Source organism: Ictidomys tridecemlineatus, chromosome 6, assembly GCF_052094955.1.
Source record: "Ictidomys tridecemlineatus isolate mIctTri1 chromosome 6, mIctTri1.hap1, whole genome shotgun sequence".
Classification (NCBI taxonomy): domain Eukaryota; kingdom Metazoa; phylum Chordata; class Mammalia; order Rodentia; family Sciuridae; genus Ictidomys; species Ictidomys tridecemlineatus.
In genome coordinates, this window is record NC_135482.1 from 86,493,251 (window position 1) to 86,514,123 (window position 20,873).

General features: G+C 39.8%; 1 protein-coding gene across 1 annotated transcript in view; it reads left to right on the top strand.

Annotated features, from left to right (window-relative positions):
* Positions 1–20,873, top strand: part of St8sia1 (ST8 alpha-N-acetyl-neuraminide alpha-2,8-sialyltransferase 1) — a 132,282-nt gene that overhangs the window by 57,494 nt on the left and 53,915 nt on the right. The window contains exon 3 of the mRNA XM_005328902.4: positions 17,841–17,950. Within this exon, the coding sequence (XP_005328959.1) occupies positions 17,841–17,950 (110 nt within the window). The remainder of the gene's footprint in view (positions 1–17,840; positions 17,951–20,873) is intronic.

Sequence of the window (20,873 nt, forward strand, 5' to 3'; positions counted from 1 at the left end):
TGAGAAATGGCAGGACTTGGCTTCAGTTCATTTTATCAACTCCACATTTGGAGTTGATGGAAGGTCCCAATAGCCATGATTAGCAGCTGGGATACAAGCCTTGCAGATATAGTTCAATGACATAACTAGCTAGAAAAAGTTTCAAAATACCTGCTCACAGTTGGGCAAGATCTAGCACCTTCCCTAGTGCCATGGGAATACTGGGATTTGTCTTGCTACTGACCAGGATTGGGCCACAGCTGATTTCTTTCTTTTGTTTTGTGGTGCTGGGGATTGAACCCAGGGTCTTATGCATGTGAGGCAAGCACTCTTCCAACTGAGCTATATTCCCAGCCCTCCATAGCTGATTTCTTTGGAATGTTACAGAAGGCCACTGCCTTTTCCTGTTTGCAGGGGTTCAGACTTGGGCCAGTTAATCCTTCCTGATTGCCACCTATAGTATTAAGCTCATACTTCTTATGATAGCACATGAAGTCTTTAAGATCTGAACATGTAACTATAACCTTATCAACTCCTATCCACCTTCTTCTCCCCAAGGGACTTGAATTTTCCAGAACAAGTTGTATTTTTTTCATTTCCTCTTCACTTTTGCGCATGGTCTTCCCCCAGCCCAGAAATCCTTCTTTTCCTTGCCTATCTGATGAATTATGAGATCTAGCTAAAGTATCTTCATCTTTTAAAAACCTTCCCAGAGCCCTCTTCCAAATCTTCACTGCCCTGCATGTTGATTAAAAAGTTCTTTTTCCTTCTCCCAGATTTGTGCATCTCTCTCTTATTGTACTGTTGAATTATTTATTCACATTTTTTGTGTGTGTGCATCTTGAAGGCAACACCTGGTCATGGCCTAGAAGGTGTTAAGTGAAATTGTGCTGAAAGAACATAGAATGGAAGGCTCTTCTTCCACAGCCTTTGTTCCTCTTGGCATGAGTCTGATTCCTTTGAAATGAGCTGCTGCATGTGCTAGAAGGACTTGCATTGCGCCCCATGTAAACAGCAGCAATGGAGGAGGAAAGATGTGGGAATGGTAATGCATGAAGTTGGGATGGTATATCAGGAGTAACCTCTTGGTGATCAGAATTTCATCCTAATCTTGAGATGAAAAGATTGTATAATACAATTTTAAAGTCAAGCCATCACACTGGTACTGGATATGCAGTTATTATTTTGTTTTTATTTTATAGATCTTGTTCATTTTTATTTTTAAGTATTGGGGGGATTGAACCCAAGGGCACTTCACCACCGAGCTACATCCCCCATCTTTTTTTTTTTTTTTTAAATTTTGAGACTGGGTCTCAAAAGTTGCATAGGGCCTCTCTAATTTGCTGAGGCTGGTTTTGAACTTGTGACCCTCCTGCCTCAGTCTTCCAAGCCGCTTAGATTACAGGTGTATTCTACCATGCTTGGCTCTTATTCACATTTAGACACACTTTCTTCTTAAGAAATTGTCATTTGACGGAGCTTGTTTTGAGTCCATTTTCTGCTGTTATAACAGAATGCCACAGAATGGGTAGTTTATAAACAAAGTTTGTTTAGCTTATGTTTTTCAAGGTTAGGAAGTCTAAGAGTATGACAAATGGCATGTGAGACAGAGAAGGAAAATAGGGCCAAATTCATCCTTTTGGTCACTAACTGCTCCTGTAATAACAAACGCACTCCATTCATAACATCATTAACCCATTCATGAGAGAGGAGTCTCATAGCCTAATCACCTCTTCCATGCCCCACCTCCTGATACTGTTGCAATGGCAACCACACTGAACATTAGTTTTGGAGGAGACATTCAAACCTCAGCAGAAGTAAAGGAAAATTTCAAGTTTGTGAAGATAGTTTCCATCTCTTTCTCTATCCATTTAAAAATTTTCCACCATTGTCTTTACTAACCTATTCAAAGTGACAGTGGCCCCTTGCTTACAATTCTCCAAAAATTTCTAATTGGGCATGTTGTGTCTAATCTGGCCTCCTCTTGGATCCATTTCCCACCATGTAGCCTGAGTAATATTAGCTTTGTAAAATGCAGGTAAGATCATGCTGTCACTTCGCCTAACATTCTTGATTATCGTCCCATTGATTTTAAGATAAAGACAAGACTCCTTAAGGCCTGGCCTGTTCCCAGGGCTCCAGCATCAATTTACACAGTGTTCTGAGTCCCCTGTCACACTTTGCCTCTCCGGCTTTGGCTCAGCCTCTCCTGTAGAAGGAGCTCTCTCCTTCTACAGAGATTTTTAACACAGTACCCCTTTTCCTGGAAGAGTCTGACATCCTCTTACCTAGTGAATTTACATTTATCCTTTCCTTGGGGGGCCTTCCTCACAGTTCCAGTTACCTCTCATTTGCAACTTCATATTGAAATGTAGTTGATTCAAGCTTCTTTCTCTCCTTACAAGGGAAGTGCCCCGGGCAGTGTTTAATTGGGGGCGTGTGGGGGAGGTTGGGAACTGTAGTACCTCAGTTCTTAGCATAGTGCCTGGGAGGTAATAGAGATTTAATACATTTTAGTGGAATGAATGAAGGAATAACTGAGTTGGGCTGCTTGGTTTTGCTGTATGCATCACCACCTGTACCCTGGCAGACGCACAGCCTGTGTTTTGGTATAAAGAGACTTGGAGGTCATTATTAGAGAATGGAAGGAGAAATCCTTATACTGGAAGCAAACAGCTTGGTAAAGTACTACGCTGAAGCCTTTAGAGGGACTCTGGAGATGATTGGAATGGGTTACAGTGAACCCCTTTTGATGAGGCTGTCCTGGACAAGCTTGCTTGCTTGCCATTTTTTTTTTTTTTTTTTTGGTACTAGGGATTGAACCCAGGGGTACTTAACCACTGAACCACATTTCCAGTCGTCTCGTTAGGTTGCCAGGCTGGCCTCACACTTGCAATTTTCCTGTCTTAGCCCACAGAGTCACTGAGATTACAGGTGTGCCCCACTGTGCCTGGTTAATGAGCCCCTTTTGGAACAGTGGCCGTTCGTCACCCTTGTGTGGTTTTATATCAATACAGGGTCTCAGGTGTTGTAAAGAAATCAATGGTATGAAACTCTGCAAGGTAGAGATTGCTGCTCTTTCTGAAGATTTAGAATCACAGTCAGCTTGTCTGCCCTCCCTGCAGTCAGATGGCACTGGCAGTGTGCAGTGAAGGAACAGAAGAAGGAGCGACTCCCAGGTCTCCTCCCTGGCTTCCCAGGCTGTGAGCCCCCGAGTTGGGGCCTTGGTGCTTAGTTTTCTTACCATCAGATATTCCTGCACCAATTTTCCCACGAAACAAATGTGAATGATTTGTATTTTTAACTTAACATACTGTCTTCCTGCTTGTTTTCTAGTTATCTTGCCTCAGCTGGTAGAATAAAACACTTTCGTGTCTTTGTAGCACTATGGAGCTGATATGTTTAGGAAACAAGCCAGTTGATAAAGCTCCCAAACAACCTCTTGCCAGAGGCAGCAATAATTTTTTTTTTTTAACCCCTTGGAACTCTAAAGAGGAAAACGGTTTCAGCCAGATTCTAGGCATAGACTGAGTGTGCAGGGTGAGCAGTTAGAACAATCATCCTTTGATGGAAAAGTTTGTGACTTTTCTGAAATTAGTAAAGAACAGAAATTAATCCCCTGAGACTACTTTCTCCGATTGTAATCACATTTCAGGAACGTGACCCTGTAAGAGGCTCTGCAGTATTCAAAAGTCATACCATAGCAGGGCAAAATTGAGTAAATTATAGTCATTAGCTTCTTAGGGCATATTATAATTTTATTGCTGACCTTTTGCATCTTGAACAAATAGAAGCAAGGAAGGATTTAAAAGATGAGGACTTGGGCCTAGGGAAACAAACATTTAGTGGTAAAGATTTACAAGACATGTGGTGGATGAAGTGAAGTCTTGGAAACCTTGGAGAGAAAAGGCAAATAGTTATCATATTAAAGATAGTGGTAGTAAAATGTTGTAGATTATATCATGTCTTTAAAATGAGAATATCTGAAGGAAACATCAGTTTCATGCTTTGGGTTATATTACCCCGTGAGGATCTTTTTTAAAAATATTTTAATTTTTTAGTTATACTTGGACATAATACCTTTATTTTACTTTATTTTAATTGAGTTTTTAAAAAAATAAATGACAGTGGAATGCATTCAATTCTTATTACACATATATACCACAACTTTTCATATCTCTGTTTGTGTATAAAGTATTTTGACACACAATTCATGTCTTCATACATGTGCTGTGGATAATGATGTCTATCACATTCCACCATCCTTGCTAATCCCCTGCCTGCTTCCTTTCCCCCCACCCCTCTTTCCTATCTAGAATTCATCTATTCCTCCCATGATCCCCCCTCCCTTCCCCACTAAGAGTCAGCCTCCTTATTTTTATGTGGTGCTGAGGATCGAACCCAAGGCCTCGCACGTGCTAGGTGAGTGCTCTACCGCTGAGCCACAACTCCTGCCCCCTTAGAGATCTTAAATGAAATGGTTCCACACTGTGATCCCAATCCAGAATTTGAACTCAGACCTGTTAAAGCCAAAGTCTGAGAATTTAACCATGAAGGGGGCACTGCCTATTCTATCAGGTTAATATACCACAAAAACCATTCCACCATAATGAAATCTCTGTGCTGGGATGTTCCCAAATAGTGGAAATCGCATGTAAACAGGTTCCCATTGAGTTTTTTTTAATGGAAGTGAATGGATACTTAGATGCTGATTTTTACTGTTGTGACCCATGCTTTTTCAAGGAAACCAGGTTAGGAAGTTGAGGCAGAGGTGTTTGCTGGCACACTGGTGTAGGGCACCTGGTACTGTCTTTCTGGTGTAATTCAGCCGAGTGAATTAAAAGCCTCAAATATGTGATTATCACCAGACCAGTTAATTCCATGTCTGTGGATTTATATCAAGGAAACAAATGGATCAGTGCTCAAGGTGATGCTTTGGATAAGTAGCAGCAAGAGAAATCCTATCTGGAATGAGTTAGTGATTGTAAGCTCTTTTGAAAGGGGGTGTTGAAGACATTTTTGCCGGGTTATTTACATAAAATGAAGCAAACTTTGTTGTCCACATCAAAGGAGACAATACAGTGAGACCTCCCTCCCTATCCTCAATGCCTGCCTTATTGAACCCATCACAACTCAAAGATGTTTACTACAGTGTTGTTTATTACAGCAAAAATTTGAGGACAATGTAAGACATTTAACATTAAGGAATTGGTTAAATTGTGAGTCACCTGTACAGTTTCATACTGTGTTTATATTAAAGTTATGATGGAAAGATAATCCATAATATCTTGTGAAACAAATACACACATTGCAATAGTATGGGGAAGTTTGGTTACAAAACAAACACGAGAGGCCTCAGCAAAGGAGAGAGGTCTGAGAAATCACTGTGGATAATATCTAAATATTAATGTTGTTCTAAACAGATATTAGGGAGACCTTTTGATTTTTTTCCTGTCACTTTGTATCCTGAAAATTTTTTTAACTAGTTACTTTAGAAGAAACGATTAATTCATTTGAGCTTGGCAAGGAGAACAAAGTATTTCCCAATCTTTGGCTAAAAGTCCCTGAAATATGTATTTTCCTATGCTTTCTGAATAATTTAAGATTTATACTCATCTCTGACCACCTACTCTTTGAATAAATCTAAGTCTGTCAGGGCCCACCTGGGTCTACAGCAGACTGTGCAAACTGCCTACATAAGCCCTTCAAATGGATTTTTTTTGTTGTTGTTAAAAATAATTTGACATATATGTCAACATTTTAAAACTAGAAAATTAATATTAATATTTGAATTTTTAGTATTACTTAGCAAAAGAAGTAAGAGTAACTAGCAGCCTGAGGTCCCATGCCTGTCAACAAGGTCTGAGTAACTCCTGATCCTTTTAGTTTGATCACACTTCCTCCATTTACTACATTCTTCAGCACTCCCTATTGCATTCTTACTTTCCTGAATTCTGTAGCATTTAATTTTTCAACTCCTGTGTGCTAGAGTCTCAAAAAAAATTGAATGAGTTCACTCAGCTGTCATTCAGCAAGCTTTTAAACTTTTATGCCCGTTGTCTAAAAGCATGAACAATTCTGCTCCATTTGCTTAGGTAGATTATGGCACTTCTCCAGGTGAATTGGGGATGGGTTGAATCAATCATTGAATTAATCAATAAAAACATGTATGTGTGTACTGTAGTAAGAGTTATAAGCAGTAGTTCAAACCCTCAAGAGGCTTATTTCTCATTTGTAGAGGATGAGTGTTCTATTAGTCTATTTTCTGTTGCTATAATGAAATACCTTAGGCAGGATAACTTTATAAACCAGAGGTATATTTAGCTCACACATTTTTGCAGTACTGAGAATTAAATCCAGGGGCACTCTACTACTGAACTATATCACTAGCCCTTTTTTAATTTTTTATTTTGTGTGAAGTTGCTCAAGCCTTCCTCAACTTGTGATCCTCCTGCCTCAGCCTCCTGAGGAGCTGGGGTTACAGGTGTGTCCTACCGTGCCTGGCTAGCTCACAATTTTTGAGGGCATGGTTGGCTCAGCTCTGCTGAGGGCTCTCTTGGCCTAAGCGCATCAGGGTAGGAGTTCATATGTGAGAATGCCAGAAAGATACTGGGGTCATATGATCTCTTCCAAGGCAATGTCTCGGATTAATTTAGTCACTTCCCAGTAAACTCCATCTCTTAAAGGTCCCGCTTCCCAACATCACCAAGGACCAGACTTCAAACACACAAACGTATGAGGTATACACTTAAGCCATATCCAAATCATAGCAGGCATACAAACCTATAGGAAGTAAAGCGGTACAAGATGCGGAGTGTCTTGAATCACCAGTTAGTGTGACTGATAGCAATGCTGTAGGTATTTCTATGGGGGTAGCCAGGATGTGAATTCCAATTCCAGAAGATGAGATTGACTAGAAGTGGGAATAAGAATTACACACATGCGTATGTAGGACATCTTTAATCTATATTCTTAGTCCAATATATGTGGTCCACACTATGAAACAGAGGAGAAAATGATCAGACAGGTAGAGTGAGGCTACCCTAGTTCAGAGGCTTCAAATGTCAGCTGACTAGGCACTAAGGAGCCTTCGGGGATAATTAAGGGAGCCATGCTGGGAATAAAGGGATGTTCTGAAATCAACTTTTCCCTGTTTTTCAGCAAAAATAGATGACAGATATTTTCATACGGTTGGGGAAATAAAGATGGAAGCAGCAGCAGTAACATTTTTTTTCCCCCAAAGAACTGTTCTCTCCTTGTTTGCTTCATCATTTAATGGAATAAAATAAATTTATACTTGAGACCATCTCTTTGGGCTTGTATTCTTTTTTTTTTTTTTTAAGGCATATAGTTAATTAGCAGGCAATCAATCCCAGTCCTTCTAGTTCTGGTGCCCAATCAGTTAAATTGTATTAACAGTTTAGGCAGCTACTGCATCACTGAGTGATTGCACACTATTTACAGTTGAAATAAAAAATAAATGTCTTCGTTTACACTTGTCTTTTAATGGAGAAAACACTGAAGTGAAAGTCAGGATTTTTGGCCCGACACTTCATAGAGTAACTGGTATGTGATTGGTTGACACTCAATAAATACTTGCCAAATGCCCTTAATTGAAAATTTGCTTGATATGTGTAGTTCTTGATTTCAGGGGTGGGAGTGGGAAGAGTCTCGATAGATTAGAGAGCTTTTGTACCATTGACTTCCTTGAGGCATTTATTACTTCCAGAAATAAGGAAAAGACCAAGCATCAGGGAGGGACACCCATCTCTACCACATACTGGATTCTTTGTCTTGTTTTCTATGTTTTGTTTTCTAATGGGGCTTTTCTTGACGTTTGAGAAATATCAAGAGAGGCTTCCATTTCAAAATAAAATAACAACAGTAGCAACCATAAATTTGAAAATCTCTGAAGTATTGAAGAAGTGATTTGATTCAAATCCACATATATCTCCAAGCTACTGTGTACAGTTTTTGTACATAATTCTCATGACTCATTGAGCATAAATGAATTCTAATGTGCTTCTGATCTGCTTCAGTTGTCGAGTATTTCATGAACTTGTAAGAGATCTTATTAGGCACAGTACCTGCAAGCATTTTGCAGATCTTTAAGAGTGAAAAAGAATTCAGTAGAGAGACAATAGAGTAGTGCAAATAGGAAGAGGTGGCCTTGCAGTAGCTTCATAAAAGGTAGAGAGGCAAGTAATTGAGGCTGTGTTCAAGGAAACATAGGTAAATAAAAAAAAGTATAGGGGAAAAAAAAGGGAATGTTGAGTGTATGCATAGATAAAGTGGGGGCAAAAAAGAATGAACAGGAAGTTCAGGGTGTTGGTGGGTCCTGGTTCACTCAATGAAGACTCCAAACATTTTGACTGTGGGCAGGGGGACCCCCATGGTACAATTTTTACTAGGAGGGTGATTTGTACGACTGATTCTTTCTATTAGAAGAATTAGGATCTGAGTGAAAGATTGGTGATTGGTAAGAATCAGAAGTCAACTAGAAGTAATAAATAATTGAAAGTAACAAGTCGGTTTTCTTTTTGGATGTACACTGGAGGTAGAAAGAAGGGAAGAATACAGAGAGCCTCTGGAGAGGTAGATGTTGGGATGCCTGGAGACCTGAGCACAGATGACTTCATGATTTCTAGCTTGTGTTGCTGAGAAAATGCTGGTTCATTAAAAGTCAAAATAAAAATTATCGATCACTTACTTGGTGCCAGTCTTAACTCTTTATTAGGCAAAACAACTGTATGAAGTGGGTATCATTAAAACAGAGAAGAAGCCTGAGACACTGAGGTTAAGTAACTTGCTGATGGTCATAGAGGAAACATGAAATCCAGGATTTGGATGCAGGCAGGGAGGCTCCAGTCTGATGCTCATCAACAGGAAGATGCCCTTTCTATATTTAGAGGAAAAAGAATCTTTCTGTGGTAATTCCAGTGAGGGAGGTGCACATACAGGGTCTAGCAACAGCAAGAGACTCTGCTCTTTCCTGCTGCTGTTTCTGTTTTCCGCTGCAGTATTGAGAATGAATTAGGAAAAAAAAAGAAACAAAGAAAAAAAAGAATGATTGGCTGTTACTTTTGGAATGATACACATGCCCGTCATACTTCCTTACCTGCTTACCATGGAAAAAAACCCCAACATTTTTGAGGGGTTTGAAATGTGGCCAACCTCTGTTATAGTGTAGGCATTCATGAGTCAGAGAGGGCATCAGGAACAAATGTCAGGTAACTGAGAATCGATTATGAAGTGTTTAATAAATCTGCTGAATAGCTGCATGCGACGATGTTCTATGGTGCTGTATCCAGAATTAACAAATCGTACATGAAATACACAAAACACTCTCTGGAATGTGTAAGTAATTTTTTTATAATGGATCAAATAAGAAATTTTAATAGACAAAGAGTACCCAGTATATAAATATTCACCATCAAAAAAATCATTTTCCAGAGATACATCCTGGGTAGAAAGCATAATACTACTAATTTATCTTTTTAAAATCACAATTTTATTGGTAGAGTAGGGAATATAAGTCGTAGCAGAAACTTTGTGGGAAACTGTTTCCATAGAATTGAAGAACAGTCAAATGTCCTTGAATGTAGGGATCTGCACATATTCTAAAATCAGTGTTTATAAATATATATATTTAAATATATATATTTTAAAATATATTTTACATATATATATTTTAAAATATATTTTCCCCAGGGAAAGTTTGGGGTCATGTTTTTATAAGGGTTCAATAATTAAATATCTGTAATGAGAAACATTTTTTTCTCTGAAATAAACGAGCTAATTACTAGATATTTTCATCATAAAAATGCTTATGCATGCAAAGTAAGGAAACAGCTGACATTTTAATTTGGACTTCCGAGGTGCTCGTTAAATGACTTAAAAAGCAAATACATGTGATTTATGGGAGAGAGCCAAAACTGCTTTGGGTTCAGCTGTATCTTGTCATTATTATTTTCCTGGTTAGCTGGGTGCCACGCTTCTTAGGAGATCACTTGTGGGAAGTTGCCAATCCTTAGCTGAAGTAATAAAGTGGGTACAGAGATAAGGAGATGAGCATGTGAGGAATATTATTGGAGAGTTGGGGGCTTAATTGATGTGCTGGTTAGAATGTAATTAGGTCCTTGAGCAGGGCAGTGCAATTAATATGTCAGGGAGGGCATAATTAGATGGGTGGCTGAATGGTGTAATTACGTTCATAAGAGGGGGGCTATAATTAGATTTGAGGCAGGGGAGTGTATTTAGATGCCTAAGTTGAGGATATAATTAACATATGGGCAAGAAATTAAATTATGTGTGTGGGTGAAGCATAATTATGTGTGGGAGTCCACGTGGATGGATCCATAGGTGAGGGTACACAGAAAGAATGGGTTGGAGTGCAATTATAGGTGTGTGCGGATGTTCCTATAGACAGGAACTTGGGATTTTTCATCAAGAAGGGCAAGCATATATTTTGACACAGTGACTAATAGCTAGGTAGATGGTAGTGACAGCCTTCTGGGTCTTTCTAAAGGCTTTCAAAGGAAAAACCTCTGCTTTTCTGATGTGATTTGAGGCTCTTATCTAATACTAACGTGGATTCTTCCTAATAGTCTCACTTGATGGTGTTCTAATGACTGAATGAGTAGGACATTTTTCTAGCTAAGAGACGCAGTTATATAAGGACAACTTGCTTCTCCTTCCTGTCAAAGAGCAAAGCGTCTGTAGGGGAGTAGTAGGGTGACAAACAACCTACCCCCCTCCCCCCTCCAAAGAACAACAAAAACCACCTCACCAAAACCCAGCCATTTTCCTTTGCATTGTCAAGTGTGAACATAAGCAGGGACTCTGCTGGCTAAAAGAGTGTCACAATAATTCAGTGTATCCTGTGTTACATTGAAAATAAGAGGTCTTTTGTTGCCATCTTTTTTTTTTTTCTAATATCAGTTTCCTTCTATTTTGAAACTGAAACAGCGGAATGAATTGGTTTATGGTTTTGTTGCCATCTTCAAAAGCAAGAGAGCATTTCAAATACACATTTGCTGCTAAGGTAATTTTTTGATTTTTTTCTTTTTTATACTTATATATGACAGCAGAATGCATTACAACTCTTATTACATATAGAGAGCTCAATTTTTCATATCTCTGTTTGTATACGTAGTATACTCACATCAGTTCGTGTCCTCGTACATGTACTTTGGATAATAATTCAAGACATAGCTGCTCTTCACCCATTAATAATGTTTAATTGAAACTGTGACTCAACTCTCATAAACCCCGGGAGCCTCAGAGCCTCCTTGCATCTCTTCATGGTATAGGTCAGTTCCAACAGAGCTCCACTATTTTCAAGATCCTTGTGGGTTGCTTCCAGGATTCCAAACTTTGTGGATTCCCAATGTTCCCAAGAAACCTAGATTTGAGGTTAGTTATTTTTTATAACTTGGATGTAGGGACATGACTGCCCCCTTCTCTCTGAAGTGCTTCTGTGGAATGTGTATTTTTTTTTTTAATTCTTAGATTCTGATTTTACATCCATGCATGAGGCTGAGTTTTGAAATTTAAATTGTAGGCATGCCTTAGAGGTAAGCTCTCTCAAAGACTGGTATGACTTAATTCATAATCACAGGTGCTCTTAATAAAATGTTTGGTGTTTCTGTGAAAACAGTTATCATCCAATACTCTAATAAGTGGCTGACATTTTTCTTTTCCTCCATTCATTTACTGCTGCTCTCCTCCCTCCAAGGTCTGCTCAAACTCTAAAGCAATTGACGTAAGATGGTAACTCAGGATCTTATAGAGGTGGTGTGATTATCATTCAGGTCATCTAGTTAGGTCTGAGGGAGGAAGATAAGTAGGTACAAGGTCTCTGTGCTAGCAATTGAGTTCCTAGTGATGGCTCTGCTGTTTGGGGTGAGATAGAGTCCAGATCCTGGGTTTCTTGTTGCCTGTGTGGATTGTGTGTGGAGGGAGGTGAAGCCCATGGTTTTGCCAGTGACTCTGGTAAATAGTGCTTCATTCACTTAATTATAAAACCATTCTGGGATGCTCTGATCCTGTTTTATATCAGGCATAAAAAATAAGGTTTAAATTCTTCAGATTTTAAAGACATACTCTCAGAAGTCGTAGCCTCAGCCAGGAATATTTTCACAGTTGGCGTTTGCAGCTTGTTTCTGAAAATGTTTTCTAGCCTGTAACAAGTCTTTTCACCCTCATTCATGCTATAAAACATGAAAGTCTTAAATTTTTGTTTGCTTTTTTTTAACCTTCCTAAGATTGTCTAATAAAGAATCTCAGCCTTTTTTTTCCTCATGCCTCAAAACTTCAAATCTTAGCTTAAATGTCACGTACAGCACTCCATACTTTCCCATCGCATTTGTAAGACTCTTTTCTCTTAGAATGTGAGCTCCACGAGTAGGGTGCTTGTCCATGTTGTTCACCATCACATTTCAGCTTCCATGGTGGGCTTATAGTAGATGCTCAACAAATAATGGTTGAATGAGAAGGGAGTTTGGTTATCAGGACTATTTAAGAAGAAGCACTGTGGAAGATAATTAGAAAAAGGGACAGCTCAGAAGCAAGACTTTGAGCTTTGTTAATCTGCTCATTTTTAGGAGCGATGAGGCCTGTGATTGTTCTTCTAGTATGGAGATTAACTTATGTATCTATTGCAACAGAAAGAAATGCCACTTTAGGTATCTGCTGAAAATAGGCCAGATACTTGATGGAAAATCTTTGATTAGATTAAATTATTTATTTTTTTGAGCAAATTGTTGGTCATTTGATCTTAAATATAGAGTATTTAAATATAGAGTGTTTAATAAATGATTCTTACAAAAATATTCATTTTTTATTCCATAGGTTTTTAGGAGGAGTAGATAAATCCACAAAAGGGCCAGTGATCAAAAATATTATTTGGTTCAAAATCTATATAAATCTTTGAAATTGAAAATATTTCACACATAGGCTGCATATTATAGTTGTCTAGCAGTATGAGATGACTTTCCTTTCAAAAGAATGTAATTTTATTAGCATAGAATAATGTAGTAATAATACATATTTATATACAACTTCATTTATATATAACTTCACAACCTTGTGACATTTAATGTATTTACCCTATTTTAATTCTCATAGTCACGCTGGGAGATAAGTGGGATGGTTATTATCATACCTGATTTCCAGTGAAGCACTGAGAGGTTGAGTTGCCTGTTAAATTAGAATCTGAATCCTATGATTAATATAATATGGTCATTAAGAAGCTGGTCATTAGCAGAACATTTACAAGTGCTAAAATTTGGACAGAGATCCATAGGATGAGTTAACGGCTGAATAAGAATTGGAAAAAAAGTTTGGCTCATCACTGTAGTTGCTTAATGTAATCTATCCTAATCAATCCTTTCATTTAGAGTAGTAGTTTCAAGTTTTGCAGGAATGTTATGTATACTATCTTCTCTGATCTGCTAGACATTTTCTCACATAGATACAAGGAAATAAATTCGAGAGGACAGCATACATTGTTATAACAAAAACATTGTCAAAATCACAATATTCATGTGGCAATGGATGACCGAATTTTTTTTCGTATGTAATATGATCTCCAAAAAGGGTACCATTCTGGAGAGTGTGGACCATTGCCAAGTTGAGTATTCTATGTCTAAAATAGAGCATGATAGTATTATATCAGTTAGCTGGATAAAAATTCATAGCATTTTTCCAATTAAATGTTTCCCTTTCTGGAAGCTGTGGTGTGCTATTATGGTTCACTGGTGTATTATCAATGTCCAAGAGTGTTCAGAATATTTGCTTAAATGAAATAAAATGAAACTATTTGTTCAAGGGCTAGAGATTTATGAAATAAAGAAGGAGCAAGCAAATATTATCAGAAAGAAGAAATGGCCTTTTTTTTTGTTACCTCTGGACTTTTGTTGGAGGGCTTTTGGGGGTGAAGGTGTTGTTAATAGTGAACAGGTGTAATAGTTAAATTTTCTGCTAATAAAATTATTTCTAATTGTTAAGATAGAGAAATCACTGTTTTCCTTCATTGCATCAAAGCCCATGAAATCTAAGCATTTCTTAGCTTGAACAAGTCCATGAAGTCTTTAGAAGGAGGGAAGGAATGAGAAGAGAGAAGGAAGATAAGTGGCCCACTGTGCCAGTGACTCATGAGCGGCTTCATGGCTTATCTCACATAATCTCATAAAATCCTGCTCAGTATTATCCTCCTTTCAGAGACAGGCAGCAGATGGTGGAGGAGCTTGAACCTGCCCCATGATCCCATCATCCTGCCGTTTGGAGGTTAGGAGACAGTATTTTTCTCCAGGTGTATGTTGCTACTCTTCTTGATCTGGGCTCAGATTCTTGCCTGAAAACCCAGATACAAGGACCTCTCTTTAACAACAGTTTAAGGGGATTTTAATAATGTAAATCTATCTAAATACTAGTTGAGGATGAGATGAACCCACATTTTTCAAATAAACTATATCTAAATATTTATGCAAAAAAAAATGTATAACTCACTGAACTCACATCACACTTTTGTCCTTACTGTTGAACCAAGGTCCCTGTCAAGGTCACCAGTGACATCTACGTTGCTAAGTCCAGTGACAGTTTTTAGCTGTTATCATACTTAATCTACCAATAGCATTTGAGGCATTTTTTTCTCTAACCCTTTTTGAGATACTTTTTTTTTTTTTAAAAGTCTGAGCCTCTCTTAGACCTCTTCTCTTTTCTGTCTGCACTCATTGGCTAGTCTCCTGACTTTAAATACTTGTACTGATCACCGTCAACCTTCTGTCTCCAGAAAAGACCAGTTCCCTGGCCACATGCTCCTTTGCTTACTTGACAGTGACACTCAGGTGTCTTTGCACACTTGAGTTTTTAAGACTGAGCTCCAATTGCTCCCTCAGTAATGCTTCTCCTTGATCTTTTGTGTCTCAGGAAATGACAAGTCCATCCTTACCGTCGATCAAGCCAAAACCCTTGGCATTATCCTCGGTCCCTTTCTTTTTTCCTTAACACTGTTCCTACCACGTCAGCAAATCTAGTTGGCTCTTCCTCCAGGGTATCTCCAGAATTTGATTGCTTCTTGTACTGTCACCCTGATTCAGGTCACCAATGTCTCAAGCTTGAATTACAAGGAATTCCTAACTGGTCTCTCCTTCTGCCCAGGACAACCTACAGCCTGTTCACACAGCAGCACACACAGCGATTGCTCCAACATATGCTGTAATGTTGCTCTCCCCACGTTGACTTCTTGTTGTAGAGACTTAATTCTCAGAATAAAACTCCACGCTTTTATAAGAGTCTACGAAGTGCTACAGAATCTATCCCCCAGATGCCTACCAGTTAGCCTTCTAACCTCCTCTCCTACTTGGCTCCCTAGCTGACTCCTCTCCAGACACAGCAGGCTTCTTGTTCTCCCTGTCCCATCCCAGAAATATTCCCTCCTTCAAGGTCTTTGTGCCAGTGCTTCCTGCAGATATTTGGGTGCATTTCCTCATTGGCAGGGATTCACTTGCAGGCCTCCTGGGCACCTTCCCCTCATCACCCTATTCAAATTGCATTTCCTCTCTCGAATCTCCTGAGCCTCTCGTGCCAGTGCTTATTTCTCTCTGCAAAGCACTTGTCACCGTCTGACACATTATTCATTTGACTTATGTTTCTTTATTTCTTATCTGTTTTTCCCACTAGAATACAAGCTTCTGGGGAACATAGATTTCCACTTGTGTCCCTGTCACTCACCAGTGGTTGATACACAGTAGATACTTATTTTGTGGGACAAAACAAGCTAACTTGAGAATAAATATGTAAATCTTCAATTAACAAGTATAGATCTAAATAAATGTTTTTCTAATGTTGATTCCAAACCCTCCTCTCAAGAGTAACTGAGAAAAATGTCATGCATCATTTTGGATGTGATAGGATGCTGTTCCTTGCCTGTCCCTCCTCTCTGGACTGATCTCTGCTATAGTAATGCAGGGAGTTCCTATCTCTCTGCTGGCGAATGCTAGGCATTGTACTTTAAGCACTGCGTCTATTTTAGTTAGTATTGTTGCTGTGACCAAAGGACCTCACAAGAGCAATTTTAGTGGAGAAGTTTATTTCAATGCTCATGGTTTCGGAGGTCTCAGTCTGACGATGGTTGACCCCATTGCTATGGGCCTAAAGTGAGACTGAACATCATGGCAGAAGAGTGTGGTGGAGAAAAGTGGCTTAAGACATTACACCAGGAAGCAGAGAGAGAGAGAGAGAGAGAGAGAGAGAGAGCTGTACTCAATAACCACAAACTATATACCACCAAGGGATGCCCGAGGGACCTGCCTCCTTCAACCATACCCTACCTGCCAATGGTTACTACATAGTTAATCTTTATCAGTAGATCAATATGCTGATTAGGCCAAGGCTCTCATAACCCAGTCATTTCACCTCTAAACTTTCTTGCATTGTCTCCCACATGAGCTTTTGGGGGGATACCTCACATCTAAACCATAACAGCAACTTTATCAACAATATTTCCATAGTTCTTGCTGTTCCTCTCACATACAGAAATCAGTGGAATAAACTCTTATGCATAGTAAGTGCCCACTTCAGCTATCAATGACACAGAGACTCCTGTGTGTTTGTTTGTTTTTCCTTCATGGTTTAATTACTTCATGCCTATGCAAGACCATCTTAATGTATTTTCATGTATTAATCCCACTTGCTCTTTTGGTACAGTCCATATTATTCATCCATGGTGGCCTGCTTACTATCAATATAGTTATTTTCTGTACCAGTTACATATATATGTCAGGTCTTCCCCCGAAGAACTCCCCCTGCTGTGCCTTGTTTCAGCAAGCAGGAAATTTTGTACCCGGCAGTTCTTGCTGACCCAGCTAAAAGAGGCCAAATGATGCATTCTGTTTTCAGAGCTGTAGCTGGGTTTCCATATTCTCTAGTGCTATAAATAGCACCTCAGGGAACACTCAGGTACACTGAAAATTTTCTTTGCAGTCCAGTTCAATGTTTGCAGAAAGAAAGTCACATGCTGTCTGGCTCAGTGCAAGTCACTTGCTCCTTAGTGCCTCCTGAGTTCTTGATAGAACTGTGCAGTGTTCATTTGCTTATAAACACAACATTTGCTCCCAGAAAATACTTTTATGCCTTTGTTTATGTTGCTTCCTCTACTTGGAAAAATCCAATTTATTCTTTAGGTTCTTCTCAAGTGAGAAGCTTTCCCCCAATCAAGTCTGCGGAGCAGAAGGGCCACCTTACTCCTCCGGGCCCCTCCCCTGGCAGTTGGTGTGTTTTTCTTTTGCAATAGCCCAGCCTCACAACGGTGTTTCCTACTTAAAGTTCACACTCTCCTCACCTCTTCCTCACCTCCTGTCCTCTGTTCAGAAGCCTGAGGACAGAGACTTCTGTACATTGTATCTGTCCCCAAAAGTTAAAATAGGAAATGCTCAGAAACATTTGTTGAGAGAATGGCTGATAGTATAAATGAATGAAATTGCAGTCAAATGGAATAGAATTCATTTGAGTTTATTCACAGCTTAATGCCTTTCAGAATAATCCTGTGTTTAGTTTAGATTTGTGTACTTTCCGCAGCAAACACCCTCTACTATGTGTTTGGCCAAGATGTGAAAGAAAAAAAAATTGTTGTTATATTTAAATACACTTTGGGGAGGTTTTTCTGTTTTGCTTTCTTAATTTCAAAGGAACCAGCTAGTTTGCTCCTTACAAACTTCTTGGCATCTTTCTTTCCACATGCTCTTTTTGCCCCACTCAGTCTTCATGCAAATTCCTCCCAAGGGTCTGCTGTAAACAATGATTTTATGAGCAGTTGTGTGTTCTTTGCAGTGAAAACCCGCCTTGTTTTCTGTTGCTAGGCAACCCCATTCCAGCTGCCATTGAAGAAATGCGCGGTGGTGGGAAATGGTGGGATTCTGAAGAAGAGTGGCTGTGGCCGTCAAATAGATGAAGCAAATTTTGTCATGCGGTAAGAGAGAGCACCCACAGCGCGGCCTCTGCCTTCTCTCCTTCCCCCCCCCATCCCTCCCGTAAGCCCTGGGGCCTTTCAAAACTAGTCACTTGTGATTAATCAGTTGTAGCACACTCTTTAGTGTCCCCTCGAGCTCATATACAAGTGAGTTTAGAAGAGCTGAGGGGATGGAGGAAACCTGCCCTGAGGAAATCCAAAGCAAGAAGGCTCACAGGTGGCAGAGGTACCCATTCTGCCGCTCATACGTAGAGACACTCAGGTCTTCTTTTAGATTATGCACTTGGCTAATTAAAACTTTTAAAATTGCTCTTCCACCAAAGCTAGCTCTGAATGAATAGACATTTTAATTTATTCACTTTCTTCTACACCCTTTCTTCTTAGTTTTTCACAAAAAAAGCATTTGAAAGGAGCAAGTGGGATTTGAAGAAGGATTGGATCTGTGAGTGACTAGGAAAATCAGAAAGGAGGAGGGGAGGAGCTTTCAAACAAGGACAAGGTTTGTTAAAGGGACTGAGCAGAGTGGCGACATGCACATCAGTTCCAGTGGAAAAACAGGAGGCAGGGATGTGGTAAGGAATTGCTAAGACACATCCAACCAGACCTTCAGGCTGTTGTGCACCCAGAACCTGCACCATGGTGCGAGTTTGAGCAGACATGCTTGGCAGCTGGGGTAGAAGCGAAGACAAGAGGGAAAGTGAATGTTGTGGTGCAGGTTTGAGATGATCTGGTGAGAGGGAGGAAGGAAAGGGTGTGGCAACATGGAGGGCTCTGGCTGGAGAGTCTGTGAAGCAGCACACCCTGAAGCCCGGGCAGGATAGGGAGTGGGCTCTGAGATGTGGAAGAGAAGGGAAACAGGCCAAATGCCAGGACCATTGAGAGCCAGGAGCGAGTGGGAGGTGAAGTCAAAGAAGGGTCCCTGGGGTATAAGATTTCAGAGTTGAGGTTATCTGGGGTTGACTTGATACATTGTAGGAAAAGACAGTTTGTTACTAAGAAAGAGAAAGAACCCTAAGACCGCACAGGGGAGTCTTTCAGGTGGACCCTAAAGTCTTACTGAAATGAGATTGACTAGGCACCAGGTACCCAAAGGCCAGGAAGGCTGAGGACCACCAACAACACAGAGGCCAGGAAGCTGAGAGAGGGAGGATGGAGATTTTTTGTTTGTATTTGTTTTCAAGGACAAATAAGTAACTGTCTAGGAGCAGCAAAAGACAGCTAAGAGAACCCTAACCTGCTTCTAAGCTCAAGCTAAGTGAGGTAGGGCAAAGTAAAGACAATAAATTTTAAGAGGTTGATTTACTCAGGGGCGGCCAAATTTCCCCGAGAGAATTAGCGTTGGGCTCCTTGGAAGACGTTTCTCTCACTTGGTGAAGCCTGTGCTGGAGTGGGGAGGTCTTTCTACACCTACCTTTCCTTCATGGGGTGCCCTAGCAATTTTTTCCAGTGTAGGATTGTGTTTTCCTCTTCATTGTGATTTTTCTTTTTGCAATATAAACAATAGGAAAATGAAAAAAAAATAAAGAAGTAGTTCCATTAACTGAGTGCAAAATCTGTTCATTGAGCACATACTGCATATTGGAACTCAAGCTAGATCTGGAAATATGTTCATCAATTCTCTCATGGACTTGTATCCTGAAGGCATACTTGCTGTAATAAGAGGAATTCGGACACATAGTGGGGGCAGTGGGAGACTCTGAGGAAGAGTGGCTCTGGGCTGAATCCTCTTCATTCCACTGTGGGCAGAACAAGTGCTTCTGCAGTGCCCCGAGAAGCAGGGACTGTGTTATAGATGGGGCTGAGAGGTATTTAAACCAAAGGAGTGGAATAATCACCTAGAGAGCATGGAGAGAGGACAAGGACAGAGGCCATAGTATTTGCAGGTACTCATTCCAATACTTTGGCATTAGGTGAGGCCACAGAATCAGCAAAGAACACAAAGGGTTGGAGGACAGGCCCTTCCTTTGACGAGGTCGGTGGCCTACCACCTATCATGTACCTTTGCTGGGGCTCAGCTTTGCAGTCTGGGGGCGGGGGGTTGGGGGCTGAGTGGCAGTTCCTCCAGGCTTCTTGTTGTGCAGCAACTCTGATTTTATCTATGGTTACAAGAACACAATATCATCGCAACAGAGAACACAATATCATTGCAACAGAGTTTATAGAGTTTAGTTTAACTTTTCAAATTGCTCTCACGTATAAGCTTATTTGCTCTTTCCAAACACTGTAAGAAATGAGGAATAGATAGTATTAAATTCACAGGTTCAAGAGAAGTTAAGTGACTTCAAGTGGTCTTTATACAGTGGAGAAAGAGGCAGAACAAGAAATGTATTTATTATTCCTTTCTCTCCTTGTGTATGTGCGTGTGTATGTGTACACGTGCGTGCCTATGTGCGTGTGTGACTACCCTTAGGAAGATTAGTATTTTCAACTTAAGATGTAGAAGACCAGGGGATAATCTAGTGGTGCCCTATTTATCCCAAATAAACCACATTAGGTTAGCCTTGTATGCAATGCTCTGTCGATATATTCAAGTTCAGGATTAATGAGTACCTGTGATTAGTGCATCTGGCACAGCGTTAAGCATCATGTTCACAGAATGATGAGGGAGGTGAGGCTTGAATAGGATCCAGAAAAGGTAGCGTCTAACTGAAGCTCTGCATAATGTGCTTTTTTTTTTTTTTAATTTCAAGAATCATGCTATTTTCACAACACATTTGAAATTTTAAAAGCCTTATTTATGATTTACAGTATGGGAGTGATAAATGTTGATAAATTATTACTTGACTGTAATAAATGTTTGCTTAATGCACATTTTAGGGGCACATTTAGAAAATTACTAATAGCATGTATTCAAATTTGAACACTTAGTGAGTAAATGTGGATTAGAAAGCTCGTAGTTTGTCAGATCCTACACTATTGGGTG